The sequence below is a fragment of the Paramisgurnus dabryanus genome, chromosome 13 (assembly GCF_030506205.2).
Source record: "Paramisgurnus dabryanus chromosome 13, PD_genome_1.1, whole genome shotgun sequence".
In the NCBI taxonomy this organism is placed as follows: domain Eukaryota; kingdom Metazoa; phylum Chordata; class Actinopteri; order Cypriniformes; family Cobitidae; genus Paramisgurnus; species Paramisgurnus dabryanus.
In genome coordinates, this window is record NC_133349.1 from 26,388,529 (window position 1) to 26,405,958 (window position 17,430).

The 17,430-nt window shown below is 38.0% G+C and overlaps 1 protein-coding gene across 4 annotated transcripts in view; it reads right to left on the minus strand.

The window, feature by feature from the left end:
* triob (trio Rho guanine nucleotide exchange factor b) overlaps positions 1–17,430 on the minus strand; it is a 166,731-nt gene that overhangs the window by 22,981 nt on the left and 126,320 nt on the right. For all 4 annotated transcript variants that reach the window (XM_065246252.2, XM_065246251.2, XM_065246253.2 and 1 more), the window contains 11 exons: positions 16,079–16,145; positions 15,449–15,558; positions 15,145–15,214; positions 14,929–15,018; positions 14,309–14,401; positions 12,286–12,397; positions 12,006–12,196; positions 11,791–11,892; positions 10,302–10,441; positions 10,020–10,119; positions 6,744–6,987 (listed from right to left, as the gene is read on the minus strand). In XM_065246252.2, the coding sequence (XP_065102324.2) occupies positions 6,744–6,987; positions 10,020–10,119; positions 10,302–10,441; positions 11,791–11,892; positions 12,006–12,196; positions 12,286–12,397; positions 14,309–14,401; positions 14,929–15,018; positions 15,145–15,214; positions 15,449–15,558; positions 16,079–16,145 (1,319 nt within the window). The remainder of the gene's footprint in view (positions 1–6,743; positions 6,988–10,019; positions 10,120–10,301; positions 10,442–11,790; positions 11,893–12,005; positions 12,197–12,285; positions 12,398–14,308; positions 14,402–14,928; positions 15,019–15,144; positions 15,215–15,448; positions 15,559–16,078; positions 16,146–17,430) is intronic.

Consider the following 17,430-nt stretch of genomic DNA (forward strand, 5'->3'; position numbering starts at 1 on the left):
CAATAAATTCACAACTGAACAAATCAAGTTTTCCTTGCCATATAATTGGACCCTGTGTACATTGTGTACTTGTACCAGGGTCCTTTTATCTGAACCTTGCAGTATACTACACATGCTTTTGTTAGTCACAGATATGTAAGACTTTTGTAAAATGGACAGAAACTTTGTTGAAAAACTATCAAGCACAATCTTAGATTTACATAGTAATGCAATATATAGAACTTTGGATGATGACAAAATGTCTTTAAGGGTACAAAGATTGTTGTGACAGTATGCCAACAGAGCCCTAATTCAGAGTATGTAAACAATAACACAATATCTCAGTCAGTCAGCATGGCAATAAAACCAAACATAAACACCATTAAATATATATCCCTGTCTTTATGCACATACAGTATAAGATGTTGACAGACAAAGAGATTTATATGCGGTCTAGCTACACATCATCTATTTGTATACACTGCACTAAAGTCAAATAAATGGTGAGAAACAGAGCCACACATATTTTGAATGTCTATATTATTTCAACACAGACTTCAACAATAAATATGAACAAATAATAGGATACAAAATCTAAATCCATGCTAAAATCTAGCTAAATCCATGACCAGAGTTTAACATTATCAGGATATAATAACTTATTGCTAAAAAGTGATAAATACATATCTTATAGAAGAATACATTTATCATTCATCAATAAATTGGTAACACTTGAACAACATTAGGAAATACATTAGCTAACATGAACTAACAATAAGCAATATAGTTTTTCAGCATTTATTCATTTTTGTTAACATTAGTTAATGCAACAATTAGGGATGCTAAACAATTAATCGCGATTAATCGTTAGCAGAATAAAAGTTTTTGTTTACATCACATATGTGTGTAAACTATGTATAATAAATATGTATATATATATATAAATATGAACACATTCATGTATAATTTTAAGAAAAAAATTATATATTAAGTATTTATATTTATATATTATATGAATTATACATAAATATACAAATGTATATACACATGTAAACATTTCTAAAACATATACATGCATGTGTGTACATTTATTTATACAAAGTTATTATACACAGTTCACACACATTTATGATGTAAACAAAAACTTTTATTCTGCTAACGATTAATCACGATTAATCGTTAAGCATCCCTAGCAACAATAAATGTTTGTGTTAGTTCATTGTGCATTAACTAATATAAAATATACAAATTAACATGAACTAAGATGAATAAATGCTGCCGAAGTATTGTTAATTGTAAGTTTACTTTAACTAGTGCATTTATCTAATGTTTACAAACACACTCATATCTTAAAATATGTTTAAGATGTAACAAGTGTTGACCACTTTTTCAAATGACCTTTAAAATCCACCTTAAACTTCAAATACAATTTATAAACTGCATTTGCAAGCTTTCTAAATAACCTTTAAAATATACATATTAACAGAAAACCTCACTAAGCTAAGCTATACTACCTCATACTTCTACGCATACATTTTATTTGTGCATTATTAATCATTGCTGTTGTCTAGTGAAGCACATACCCAAATCCAGCAGCCAATACTTGCAGTTCTCGGAGCGTCCTGAAGCTGAACCCATATGACAGATGCGACTGACCGATACAAATGAATGAATCCCATGTGCCATATCAAAATGAGATCTGGACACAGGTAAAGTTCTCCTCTACACTGAGAGCATTTCAGCACATAATACTGAGAAGAGACTGAGTGATGGACCATGAAAGAGAAAGAGGGAGAGAGACGGACAGAGAGAGAGAGAGTGAGGGAGGGAGAGAAATAGGGAGGTTTGGTGTTCCATGCACAGCTGTGACCGACTTCTGCTCGGAATGAGAGGGAGAGGAAGGGACGGCCGGATGAGAGAAAAAAAGAGACCGGTTGAGGTGTGACCCACATGCTTTAATACAGTTCGAAAGATCCATACAAAAAGAAAACTGGGCTGAATTAAACCTTCAAATTAAACCTTACCCTTAAGTCAGCATACCACCCAAATACAAACAAAAGAAAAATGCTGTACTTTTGCTTTAACTCCCAATATTTTTAATGTTGATTCAAAAAATACCAGATTGATAGACATTCAGCAAAACAACATCCGTCAAGCTTTAACCTGTAGGAGCATTTTTGAGATGCCTTATTGGGAATACGGTAATGATACATCCTGGTGCTAAATGACAGTTTTAAACTCACAGGTCACAGCACGAGTCTCACAAACGCAAACACCTGCCTCTGTATCACCTACACAAGTGACTGCCTCTCTATAAGACCACAATGATCGCCCTGTTCAAGTGTGTTTGGCTGCTCACAGTAGCTGGGCTGAGGCCAGTTCGACTACTTCCTCTGCCTGCACACACACACACACTCACACACACACACGTTTACATGTGCGCGCACACACACACACACATGCATAAACACACACGCACGTCCACACAAATTTTACAGCTATCTCCGTGTGGACCCTTACCCTAACCCCAACCATCACAACTAAATGCCTAACCCTTATCCTAACCCCAACCTTAACCGAGGTCTCAACCCTAACAGACCATTAAAAGGGTACCAAATGTCCTCACTATGATGGTCTTACAAAAAATTGGTTCTCACAAAGATAGCTGTACAACCACAAATGCACGCACGCACACACACACACACACACACACACATGCCAACATACACATACACTTATAATGCATGCACACGGCACGCGCGCACACACACACACACACACACACACACACACACACACACACACACACACACACACATGCCAACATACACATACACTGGCTGGACATATGTGGGTCTGTAGGACTAATCATTATTTTTTGCCGATCAGCTTGAGTCAGCTTGGTAACGTTACATATTTTTACTTCTTCTAGACACGCCTGCCTCAAAAATAAACCTTTGGTTAACAAAATAGGCCGGGCAGCAATCTGAACACGCTGGTCATCGTGAGCTATGATGGCTCTTCTTTCACATTCTATAAATACTGATTGTCCTTGCTGTAAGAGAACCGGCTGTTTGACATTTCCCATGACCTTTGCCAAGGAAAAGGTGCTTGTCCACTATAGATGATGTACTATTAGTGACACAGGTATGAAAAATCCTCATTTGTAAGCTACTGAAGTTATAAATAGATACGATTACATGTCTGTAACATCTTTAGAAGTTAGTGCATAGGTCAATACATTTTTTTTATTCATGCCCGTCTTGACACTCACTCAGTTTTGGTAATTTTAATAAAAGCAAACCTTTAAGTAACTTATAAAGTAAATAAAAGGAGATAAACAAAAATATATTATTATGTTTTCACAAAACTTCTATTCAGCATTTGTTCAGTATTTTAGGCTAGTAAGGAAACTTCTGTGTGGCAATTTCTAATGTCTGGGTAATCCTTTCTAACAAATTCAAGGACTAAAAATAATTCAGTTTGTAAGTCAGTTTCAGTAAGTCCTCAGAATTCCCCACATTGAAGACACGCCTGGCTGGCCCGGCACACACTCATCATCTTTCCTTAGATGTTGCCCGGTCATCCCTGTGTGGGTGACCTCAAAAATCTTTGCCTGGTGACCCTCTTAGTTCAACCACATGCTTTTTCTTTCGAATCATTTCTTTGTCACGAAACACACTCCATTCAGGGATTCAACAGCAATGACTAACCGTGATAAAAGCACTTTACACAGCTCTAAGCACGAATGACCAAGTAATGTATATACTTTTACAAAGTTTCAAGATAAAGTAACATTAAACAACTACAGTATGTCCAAAAGATGTGCTCATTTATTCACATGCACAACTTGAAAAATCTTACCTTAAAGACAAAATGAAATCAAAACTGACCATATCATATACTGCCTTTATACATTTCACTGCTGTTAAAGGTGCAAAAGAGGATTTTTGTTTTATACATTTTTGCAATATTACTTGAAACTGTCTTTACTAAATGATAAAAGACTATTTATTAGGTGCACTGAAAGTAATAATATTAATATACATCATCTGTGCACAAGATAGGGCCTTAAAAACATCAGCCAATTGCTCATGCGGTCATCGCATCAGCGATTGGTCCTCTGGCTTGTCAATCACTGCCATTACGATCGTTGTGAGAGACGTGCGCGCTCGAGTAACTTATACGCATAGCGCATGAAACTCCGTCTTTAGTTTCGGTTTGTTTTCATTGTCGATCCTGCTTTCCTCCTAGAATTTGCACCACGGTAGAGAAGAAACTCGAAGGAGGACGCAAAAGAAAGACTTTTTTTAAGCCGCTGGGAATAGGAGAAAATTGTCAGAAGAACGTAATGTAAACAGAGTCGTTATTGGAGAAACATTTCAACGCTCGAGAGCAATGAAGGAACAGAGAGGTGTCAAGACAGACGCGCAGTTTTGGAAGGCATTCCCTAGAAATGAGCTGTGAAGGAGGGAGGGTGTTCTTACGCATGCGCTCATTTAAAAAACTCAGTAACCGTTTTTGGATTCTCAGTCAGCGAAAAACATCCTCTTTTTTGCGCCTTTAATGTGGAAGGTTCATCTGAGTATGCTAAAAACAGAAATTCATAATCAACAATCAAAATATATTTGCTTTTTTCACATTTGAAATAACCTTTGCTTGCTGCTGACTTACAGGAATCATCTCTACTGTATATGAACAGGAATAAGTGACAAATAATTGAATCCCATCATAGCAAGTCCGTAGGTTTAAATAACTTAGAATTGATGCTTTAAATGAAATCCTAACCTATAATTGGTTTTACTTAGGAAATGTCACTTACTAATGTCACTTTTTGTAGGTTAAACACATACGAAGAGCTCAGATGCCAAACCCTATAAGTGCGTCTGACATGTTTTCTTGTAAATGAAATTTTTTATCAGGCTCGTATGTTTATGTTCAGTATTTTCACTTTAATGCCCCCCCCAAAAAAAGGTTATTGAAATGCATTATTTTCACAAATGTCACTTTTAGTCATTTCATTGGTATTTAACAAATTCAACTCCTGTAAATGCATGCAAAAATCTCCACTTCTAAAAAAAATCCTTTTTGGAGAAACGTAAGAGACTCAAAAACCTCCTTTATTGGGTAGAAAACTTGCAGCTCGACGTAAAAATTGTTGTGGCATTTAATGGATTCGGCCAACAAAGCTGTATTTCTGAATGGCCTGAGGCTTGGACTAAGCGGATTTGAAGCAAAATTATTTAATGAAAGTATAATAGGTAATGAGAGCATCCGGGTAATATGATTATCTCATTTTTGACGAAGGTAGGGTTAAGTGGCTTTTGCATCTGAGCGCTTCATTCATAGTATAGTCTGTTTTTTTCACGTATACGCGAACATATGTGGACAGCCTTGCAAAGCTTTGGTTAATTTGATCCATACGTGTACATCCATGACCTTCAACGCATGCACATTTGTGACAAAATGCAATGCTTGTCCTGGGCTACATACCATATTCTCCTGTATGTGCATGGACAAACTACGCATACAAATTATGCACGGGTACAAAAATTTGGCAGTGCACGTACAATTCTGATGCAAAATTTGTGTCGCGCACTGTACGCAGACCCTCGTGTTTGCATAAAAACTGGACTACACTTCTAGCTTTATTGGTAAAAAATCTGTAATTTGAACTGCGTGAGATGACCTCTGGTGGTTATAACAGAAGAGCCAAGCCTCTAGATCATTAACCGTCCTGTGTTTAGTCTGCATTGATACGATCCAAGCTGGGAAATCCCTGCAGCCTGGCAACCCTGCTCATCACCTGACTCAGCCCGTCACCATGGTAACGGCATGCTCGCGGCACCCTTCAGGCCTAAGAAAAATTAGCAAAGCTGGTGTGCAATTAAAATGTTATTTGGGTTCAGGCCGGGTGAGTCAAGTGTAAACGCTCACACCTGTATATTGCTTTGATCTATTTCTTTGGATATACATGCCTTGATAATCACATTTAGTTGATTTTGACATTTAAGATTTAAAGTTTTAGCACAACTGAATAATTGTAGCTATAGTTAATCATTCGCAGATTTACTTACTGAATCTGTCAATGGCACAGGCAGATTTGCAAAATAAAAAGTTGAGATTCTTATCGATGGTTACACGATGTCTGGAAAGCCCAGAATCATGTGCTGACGTGTCTGAGTAAATCCCTCAAGCGTTTACACAGAGGCTCTTCCCATAACTGCATAAAAACATGCCAACACTAAAAATCTAACTAAACTAAAACCCTGCCAAGTACAAGATGTTCAGCCTCTGTGTGGTGTAAATCAAAATGGACAATCTATATTCCGACCCCCGGCAATCATTCCACATTCCTTTAAGACCTACTGTACTGTAATTAGGAATTTCCGAAACATTCCCAAATATGTAGAATAATGAAATACCAGTGAAATACCAAACCCAAACTTTAACCAAGCCATTCATATGCTAATCCTAAACATTAACTAAAATAACTCTCTCTCTTATAGAAAAATGGATACAAATATTGATGACTCATCCTGCACATCAAGGATTTTTATCCAATCAAATGCTCCCTAGAAGGAGAACATCACACACCACAAGACAAATAATTGTTAATGGTTGTGAAAGCCTGTTTTGAATAAAGAAGCAGATCCTCCAGTAGTCTATGCCAACAGGAAATACAAACGCTGTCCTTGACAAAGCTTCTGTGTAAAGTCCGCCCAGCAAATGTTACATAGCAAAAAGTAAACCCTTAATCTTACCTTTATGGTTGAAAATGCCCTCCATCTCCATGCTGCTGCGGGAGTGAGCGATACAGAGCATTGAGCTGGGCACCAGGCCCTCCTGAGCCGGTGAGCGGTCTGTGGTTCGGACCAGACACCATTCTGGCTTGTCCTGGGGTCTTTCCACCAACTCCACCGTCTGGCCTCTCCGTACAGTCAACTCTGAACCACTGCTGGCCACAAAGTCGTGGATGACAATAGTCAGCTCTGATCCGCCGGACAACTGCAGAAAAAGGAATATTTCCATTATAAACAAACTTAAAAAATAAGACAACTCTAAGGTCAGCAGGAACGTACCCAATGGTAATGTGGCATCGCCAAGGAGCTCAAGAACTGAGCCACTGACCCTGAACCTTTCCATGCCATAATTACCGTACACCAAAACAACAGCCCCGGTACGTCCTTACACAAACATCACCAAATAAACACAAGGTCTGGATCATAAGCAAACATCTCCAACGGGATCATATCCGTCTATGTGAAGATAACACATTTCAACTCTCTCTTCTTAAGCTCAAGAATAAGCTCACGCTAAGCATCCGTGACTTCAGTGAGGTAAAGTGGCAGCAGCTGAAGGTTTCTGACACATCCTCGCATCGCTACGGAGATGAAATCAGTCTGAAGGAGTGACGCCTGGCAGGAGGAAGAGCGAGGAGGCAGAGACGGACACAATGTGCCAAGATTTAAAGGAGCAGGAGGCAAATTAACGTTCATTAGAAGCGACGTGCGAGAGCTCATCTTGTTTTGGGAGCCTCACTTTTTCACCTCACAGTGAACCAAGAGGGCTCTGCAGGTATAGACGCTTCTAATGCCATCGCGAATGGTCCGAAGAAAATTTTGACTTTTTAGGTGTATGTCACAGAGCGTGACAAACATGAGGAAGAGATGGGAAAGAAAAATAGAAAAACAAGATGGTGTCTAAACATGTTTAAATCCATGTAGCGTAAATGTTGCTGCAGGAGCTCGCAATACAGAACCATGACATAAACACGCACATGTGTGCGGGCGTGCGAGAGGAGAGTGGGAGCATGAACGTCTGTGCTGCTAAATCCTAAACAACCAAGGCAACTACTGCAACTTTCCCTTCATTATCTCGACCCAGACGTGCAATGTTCAACCCTTCAAAAGTTTTTTTTTTCAAATTTAGAACTGTTTTTATATGTTGGACTTTTACTTCTTCTATATTAACATTTAAATAAAAAAATTGTTCAGGAAAACTCTACTTTGGAGTTAAAAAAATTTAAGTTATAATTTATTTTAATCAAATAAGGTTGTTCACAATACTCCCTTTATTATTTAATATTCCCTTTCTCTTATGGCAATTAGTAACATTTACGTTTAAAGCCACAATATGTAATATTTTTATAATACAATATCCAAAAACACTTGCACAGTGTAATATATTTAATACAGTTGTGTACTTACATGATCTCAAAAGTTCCCAAGGTTTCATAAATCCAGAGAAATTCCTGTTTTAAATAGTGGTCCGTCTCTTGTCTTACTTATAATTGTTGCCCTTTTAGTGATTTAACTCTTTCCCAGCCAGCATTTTTTATGATTTTTACAAAATTTTAATGCCTTCCAGAAAATGCTCCTTTTTAAAAATATAAACATACAATATAAGAAATAAAAGAACAGACCCTCTGCTTTCAAACAAAAAAATCAGTTTCATCCTACCTTCATGTGTTCTGTTTTTATCACCTCTCAAATATGTGTAGGTTTCATCAAAAACACCAAATTTTGAGCAAAAAGCTGAGATGATTCCATTTTTGTGAAGGACTTTTGATAGAGATCAGATGCAGAGCGATCTTTAAAACATACACGGATATACAGCTGTTTGCCCTAGGGCAATAATTACGGGTTTTATAAGTTGCGGAAGCCACCTGGTGGACAATAGCGGTATTGCAGATACCAATGGCGGGGAAAGAGTTAATATCCTCAGTTTCCGGATGTAGAAATTGTAGGTAACACGAGTGGACAAATGCGAAAGTGTTGTATGGAGCGTACACACCAGAAGTGAATTTAACTCGAATTTAAAGTAGCTTACATACAAAGTCAATGCAAAGACGCAAATAGACGCAAACTCACGTGGGGCAAATGATGCGAATTGGGTGGCGCGATTGCGATCGCAAGTTGATAATATTCCACTAAAACCGCAAAGCCAAATCCTCTAAAAAAACTAGACATTTAATGTGTACACAGTATTAGGATTGTGAAAACAACATTTCCCATCATTCGACTCTCCTTTGTTATGGTTTTTGTGTTATTGTAAGAGCGACCTCTAGTGGTGAAAATCCTACATATTGTGGCTTTAAGCAAATTGTTGGCTTATTTGATAGCCTAATTTAAATTTGTTCAATCTTATTCGCACATTTTCATACGGTCTGCTATAGCTCCAATGACGGCTTTGTTTAGGGGTGGAGCTTCTTGCTTGTTTTTTCCCTAATAATCATACGTTTTTATATAATAACTCATGCTTTGATTTTGTAAACAAGAACATTTACTGTGAGATTATGTTGGCTTTATTAATGTACAGTCATTCCAAACATTTTGAAGAGTAATTAAGTTCATACAGGTTGATGAAGACTATATTATCTTTATTTCAAGGCATGTGAATCGACTTAAAACATGAATCACCTCTGACGGAGAAATCTAAAGTTTTGTCCAAGAATGATCTGTACTTTTGGGTTGTGAATGATTCATGATTAAATTGGGTTTTATTGTAGGTGCAGACATAGGCTGTTGGACACAAAACAGTGAGGTATAGCTTTGAGTCAGACAGCCTTGAGAAAAATGAATGAGCCACTCAAAATGATCTCTAAAGCAGAGTTTGAATCTATATTTACCATTGTGATCAAAATGAAGCACAAAAATACATTGATCTAGTCTGAAACATACATTTCAAAACATTGGGACTAGCGCTAAGCTTTTAATAATCACACGTTTTTGTACGATTCACTTACGTAACTCGTACAATATATGAATTCCTGTAAGATCAGGCTGGACCAGCACCAAGCACCCTTACACTGAACATCTGATTGGACAACAGTGCTTTACACTCACATTTGACTTCCTGAAACAATATTAACGGACTACAGAACTAAAATCTTCTTATAGTCTCACTTTTAGGGCGAAGCTTTTAATACAAGCATTAAAATAATCCGAAAATGCAGCAGGTCTTAACTTGCCACCCAAACACCAGGGCTAGTTGTTCCTGCCAATGTTGCTCTAAAGTGGACAGATCTCCACACTCACCTTGTCGCTATCCAGTGTGTTCTGAGAGGTGCGGGAGGCGATGGAGATTGTGTCTGGTTGACTGCTTGCATCACATTGGCTGTCCAAGTCCTCTCCATCCCTGTGATCAAAGATATATGTGTTCCATAACTAGCTTGATATTACATTACTTTATTTAGGTCTATGAGAGATCTGTGACTGACAAAACAAGGAAAATCTTGGCTATTTGTACAAATAATGTGTACATTATTTGTGTTCATGGTTAAATGTTATCAGATTTAGGGTTTATATTGTATGACATACCGTTTGCCCTTGTGTTTGGCTGCAGTAGCTTTGGGAATGTGTATGGGCTCCTTGAGCGGCCCCCGTAAATGGATGGTACGTTCCTGAATGACTTCACGAACATGTTTGATCCAATCCTGTTTGTTTTCAATACAGGAAGCCTGCAGGGCACATTAAAGACACAAACACATACAAAAGGTTAATTAGTTTGTTTACTGGTAATGAACCTGTACACAGCGTTTGCCCATTGGTTCATTCGCTTGTATGCTAGTGACTGATGTCACACAACACTGTAACCAACCCTTAAGAAAGTTAACCATTATTTTTTGTTGTAAAAGTGTGGCAAATTTCTTAAGGGAAGAGGTCAATGTGGAGAAGTGAACGAAAGGAGCTGTTTAGTAATACATTGGTAGCAGTGGCGGCTGGTGACTTCTCTTCTGAGGGGCGTGAATTTAAAATATGTGTTCGGGGTGACGTGTGTTGCTCGTCATTTCAAAATGTGTGTTTGGTGTGTTGTGGGAACCTATGTGCATCACACGTCATGTCAAAATACGTGACTGCTGCACACGCGTCGAAAGAATTTATGAAAAAAGAGACAAAATACTCGCAAATGCGAGTCGCTCAAAACACTCAAGTGACCAAAAGCTTTTTAGTTTCCCTTTAAGCAAGTTTGCTTGTACTTCAGTGTGAATTTCACTTTAACACTAGCCACACCCATATGGCAAAAAAAAAGTTTTCTCTGGCAAAAAATATGTTTTAAATATATCAGCTAAATACATTTTTTAGAAAGTTTAAGCTTAATTAAATATATTTTTGAATTAAAAAATATATTTAGTTTTAACCTTCATATTAAAATGTATTTGTACAAAATGTATTTCAGGGGCAACAAATACATTTCTAATTTAACCACCTATATATATAAAATATAAAATATATTTTTCCTGGCCAAAGTTTGAATAAAATGTATAAGTTTGTATAAAGTATAAAATTATAAGTATATTTTTGCAGTTGAAAATATATTTAATTTTGATCTATTAAAACCTGTTATATTTACAAGTTTTACTTCCAATGCAACATAAATAAAAATTCTTTAAAATATATTCATTTTTTAAATATATTACAAAATATACAAAAAATGGCCAAAATATATTGGTGAAAAACACATTTTTGGAAAGAGATTTCAAAATTTCAGCACATATATTTTTGGCCATTTGTTTGTATATTTTGAAAAATATTTAACATTATATTTTAAAAATATATATTTTTTTGCTGTATGGGCAATGGCTAGTGTGCAAAAGGTGAATGTCCAGTTCTTCTTTTTTTTAAATGAGCAAAATCTTGTTCCCTTTAGAAATATATCAGAATACAGAAGTGAAAAGTGTTTTAAATGTGGTTTCATTTTGATATTACCTCTATCTAAAATTATGATATGAACTTTAATAAATCCAGTTTGCATCTCTGCATACAGTAAGTCTACTGAAACAACTGAGAAACAAAACACAAATGTTACCTTTAAAACGATTTTGTTGTCTGAGGTAGGTGTCCGTCCCATCCAGAGTGCAAATTTACAAGGATCTCCTTCCACGTGTTCAGTCACTCCAAGCTCTGAGGTCTAGACATAGCAAAAAATCCATAAAACACTCAAGACCACCATGTGATCACAAATATATTTTGTAAAGACATTGATTGGAACCAGACAAACATTTCTTCTCAACAAAACCGTACCATAAGTTTGCTCTTGTAGAGGTACTTGCTCCTGCCATTGGAGTCTTTGACATCCTTACTGAAGATCAGTGACATCTCAAAAAGAAAGAGATGCCGCTCTCTGCCCTTACGAATCAGAGTCTTTGGATCCCAAACCTGGAACGACTCCTGCAGGATCAACTCACCCTGGGACTCGATGTTCTCATCAAAACCTGAGAATAGACCAGGCAGGCAGTAAGATATACAGTGAACCAAAGTGAAAATGAAGGCTTGGCTTTGGATTGTGTTTTATGTCCCTTACCTTCCAGCATGCTGAGATGCATGGCATCATTAGCTTTCTTAGGCACACTAAGCATAACCTCCAGACCATCTTTAATCTCCCCTTTACCCTCCTCACAACACGTCAACAGTTCCTACAAAGAAAAATTAAACACAAGAATACACTTATATTCTTAATAATAAATGCATCAAACATCTCAGTGATAAATACCACATTAAACATCCTAATGCAGGGTTCCCCAAATCTAACCCTGGAGGGCCGGCGCACTAAAGAGTTTGGGTCCAACCCTAATAAAACTTCCCACCTGTGATTGTCTATTGATCATGAAGACCTTGATTAGCTTGCTCAAGTGTGTTTGATCAGGGCCCTCCAGGGTAAGATTTGGGGAACCCTGTCCTAATGGTTTGGGAACAGTTTTGTGTTCAGTTTTGGTCAGGTTTGTGTTGGGTTTGTGCTCAGTTGGGTATGTCTGTGTTGAGTGTGGTCTCAGTTTTTTTTAGCTGTGTTGGGTCTTTGCTGAGCCTTTGCTATGTTGGTTTTGCTTATGTTGGGTCTTTGCTCAGTTTGGTTTTTGTCTGTGTTAGGTCTGTGCTGTGCCTGTGATCATTTTGCTTATAGTCTGTATGGGTCTGTGCTAAGTTTGGTTTATGTCTGTTTGGTCTTTGCTCAGTTTGGATAAGATCTGTGTTTGGTCTGTGCTCAGTGTTGTTAAGGTCTGTGCTGAGCCTGTGATCATTTTGCTCAAAGTATGTTTTGGGTCTGTGCTCAATTTGGTGTATGTCTCTGTTGGGTCTGTTTGTTTTTTGTCTGTGTTGGGTCTGTGATGAAGAGCCTGTGATAATTTTGCTTAAAGTCTTCGTTAGGTCTGTGCTCAATTTTGTTTAGGTCTGTGCTGACCCTGTGATCATTTGCTTAAGGTCTATGTTGGGACTGTGATCAGTTTGGTTTATGTATGTGTTGGGTCTGTGCTCAATTTTGTTTATGCCTGTGTTGGTTCTGTGCTCAGTTTGGTTTATGATTGTTTAGTCTGTGCTCAGTTTAGTTAAGGTCTGTATTTGGTCTGTGCTCAGTATGGTTTATGTCTTTGCAGAGCCTGTGATCAATTTGCTTAAAGTCTGTGTTGGGTCTGTGCTCAGTTGGGATTATCTCTGTGTTGGGTCTGTGCTGATCCTACGATGATCTTGCTTAAGGTCTCTGTATGGTCTGTGCTCAGTTTGGTTAAGGTTTTTGCTCAGTATGGTTTATGTCTTTGAAGAGCCTGTGATCATTTTGCTTAAAGTCTGTGCTCAGATGGGGTATGTCTGTGTTGGGGCTGTGCTGATCCTGTGATCATTTTGCTAAAGGTCTGTGATCAGTTTGGTTTATATCTTTTTGGTCTGTGTTCAGTTTGGATAAGATCTGTGTTTGGTCTGTGCTCAGTTTTGTTAAGGTCTGTGTTGAGCCTGTGATCATTTTGCCTAAAGTCTGTGTTGGGTCTCTGATCAGTTTGGTTTATGTCTTTGTTGGGTCTGTGCTCAGTTTGTTTTTTGTCTCTGTTGGGTCTGTGCTCAGATTGGTTTTTGTCTGTGTTGGGTCTGTGCTCGGTTTGGTTTTGTCTGTGTTGGGTCTGTGCTCAGTTTGGTTTTTGTCTGTGTTGGGTCTGTGCTCAGTTTGGTTTTTGTCTGTGTTGGGTCTGTGCTCAGTTTGGTTTTTGTCTCTGTTGGGTCTGTGCTCAGTTTGGTTTTTGTCTGTGTTGGGTCTGTGCTCAGTTTGGTTTTTGTCTGTGTTGGGTCTGTGCTCGGTTTGGTTTTGTCTGTGTTGGGTCTGTGCTCAGTTTGGTTTTTGTCTGTGTTGGGTCTGTGCTCAGTTTGGTTTTTGTCTGTGTTGGGTCTGTGCTCAGTTTGGTTTTTGTCTCTGTTGGGTCTGTGCTCAGTTTGGTTTTTGTCTGTGTTGGGTCTGTGCTCAGTTTGTTTTTTGTCTGTTTTGTCTCTGCTCAGTTTGTTTTTTGTATGTGTTAGGTCTGTGCTGAGTTTGTGGTAGATTTAAGATATAGCTGAACACGTACCTTCAACAGTAGCTGGTACTTGGTGATCCTCTGAACTGGTTTAATGAGGTATGATGAGAGGGAGTTGGCCAGCCTGTGCCTCTGTTGGATTTCCTAAACACATACAAGTGCATACCATCCCTTTAATCTAAACGAATGCTTAAATCTCACCCTAAAATCTGAAAATATTAAATGCAGGCAAGAAAAACAACAGCAGTTTTGCAAAATCAGAGGCCATGGCTACTGACATTCATCAGACACCCATCTGTTCTGTTCGCCTGGCAACAGTTTAACACAATGAAGCATCGCTGTTCCACATCCACCCTCAGACACACAGGATGTGTCCACTCTGAGCCTTACACCCACTGTACTGTACCAGCACCAACACAACAACGGCCCAGCAGACCACGATAGAAACACAAACACGTACACATATTACAATATGCCATTCCAACACACAATGTCACATGCATATTCATACACACACCCACAACCTCTCTCACATATACACCCAAACCTGTTATATAATCACTGTTTGCATAAATCACTAAACTCTCTGGAGAACACAAGTGGGATATTCAAACAGAATCTTGTCTTTAATTGTGAACTTGCATGTAAAGTATGTCACGATTAAAACTCACATCAAAATAAGTCCCGGCGTGCTCCAGGATAAGCTGAGTGGAATCAGGCTTATTCTTACAGTAATTCACATACATCCGAAACTTATCCGCCTGAAAAACAACACACAGATACATTAGAATTCAAACAAGCATTAAATACTGTACTGTTAATGCATGTTCTAGTAACCATCAGTTAAAATAATGAACTATTATGAACTAAAGTAACCTGAAACTCACCCATGTCACAAAACAGTGACCCACATCCTCTGGGAGTTGCTCATATTTCTCCAACTCTTTAATGAAAATGCTGAAAACGGAACAACAGGCAACATTATTCATATTAATTCATACTTTTGTACAAAGATGTAAACAACACTGGCCCAGAAGCACTTTGTGTTTCAGTTTTTATAACACTACACAAACGTTTGAATGAATGTGTAATAAAAAAATGAACTGAAAACTGAAACAGGAGGTGTTTCTGAATCGGTATTGTTGGACTCATGATGAACACAGCTCAGCAAAACAGTTAGGGATCACTGACTTGTGGTGGAACTCAAACAGGTCTTGCATGTTGCCAAAGATGATGTGCTCTTTGTTGACGATCCCTGGGGGAATCTCCTCCACACCACTGGTCATCTCCCACAGGTATGTCTAAAATATACACACACTTAGATTAATTTCTAAATAGTGTATTTAGAAAGTAACACTTTCATTCACAGTGACTAACAGAGCAGTTGGGCATGCATTTGATTATTTTTTAACTAAACCCATGATATTTTATTATTAGCACCATGCACTACCAAACTGAACCACAGGAACACCTTTATTAAATTGATAGATATTAAAAGGAACTTATTCATGTACCAATTGATGATATTATACAGTGTATGAATAATCAAATAGGTTTGAAGCCCTTGAACCTTTTTTGAAACGAAGGCTTAACCAAATTACGGTCCGTAATCAAAAGCGGTGCATGTAAATGTTGCCACTGTTTAATGACCCTCAATCCTTTCATAAGATCAAACAGCAGCTATTTCAGTATAAACTGGATTTTTCAAGCACATCTATGCTGTGAATTCATTTATAGTGCATGGCTTTTCAAATCCGTCAAAAGTGGACACTGATGCACCACGCCCTCCGAACCAACGCTCATTCGTACGGAGACACTTACGTCCATACACTCGCGCAGGTCTCTCACATAAGCCTTCTCAGTCTGAATGAGCTCTGCCATTATAAACCTGAAATAACAAGCAGACAGGCAAATACAGCAGAAGGCTATTGTTAACATCGGATTGAAAGCAAATCTTTCACACAATGACTATGGGAGTGGCATCATTTTGCTATAATGCCCTCATAAATGAAAACAAATTCTCACTCTCCTCTTGTTTCAAACTCATGTGAGTTTCTTTTTTTAGTGGAAGACTAAGGGCGATTTATAGTCGTGCGTAGGTGCTACGCCGTAGCTACGGCGTAGGCTATCCGTAGCCTGTGCGTAGCTCTGCGTAGCCTGACGCGCACCTCACAAAATTCCTAACAGCGCGTCGGACCTACGCGGACCGCAAGCTCTGTGATTGGTCCACCAGAACCCCTCCCGTCAGGTAAAAAAAACTGCGTCATAGGTATTTCCGGTTGAGACGGTGAAAACAAAGATGAGCCAAGTCGAGGAGTGATTTAACTAAAACTGCAACATAAGTCGCTGTTTATTTACTTACATCATTGCTGGTCTTCTCAAATTATACACAACAAGTTGCTATTTTTTCTTCGTTTGTGGGTTAACTTGCTTAGCTTCTTCTTCTGTGACGACTTCTGCTGCTACTGTGGTTACACGCGTGATTACTGCCAACCAGCGGTTTCGCGTGTCTTTGCACGTCGACGCGGACGGCGACGCACAAGTATAAATGAAAACCGACGCGGAACCTACGCCGTCGCTGCTACGCCGTAGGACCTACGCACGAGTATAAATCGCCCTTAAGAGATGTTTTGTTACAGGCTAGCCTCAGTCCCCATTTAATTTCATTGTATGAAAGATTCATATGCAACATTCTCAAAATTGTTTTCCACAGAACAAAATCATATGGTTTGAAACAACCCTAGGATGAGGAAATGATGACAGAAATAACATTTTTGGGGTGACCTTGACCTACTGGCAAAGAAAAAATAACTTTCAGTGAATGGGGCTCATGATTGGTTTGGTTACAAATATTCCTCAAAATATTTTTCTCTGTATTCAACAAACAAATTTTTTTATACAGGTTTGTAACAACATGAGAGTGAGTAAAGATCACAGAATTAGATTTTTGGTGAACTATCCCTTTAAAGCTCCACTGCCCATACAGCAAAAATATATATATTTTTTGAAATATATTTTTAAATACATTTCAAAATATACAAAAATGGCCAAAAAATTTTTATTGGAATATGTATGGAATATGTTTTCAAAAATATATTTTTCACTGATAAAGTTTTCTGCCAATTTTTGTATATTTTGAAATATATTTAAAAAAATAAATTTTAAAGCACTAA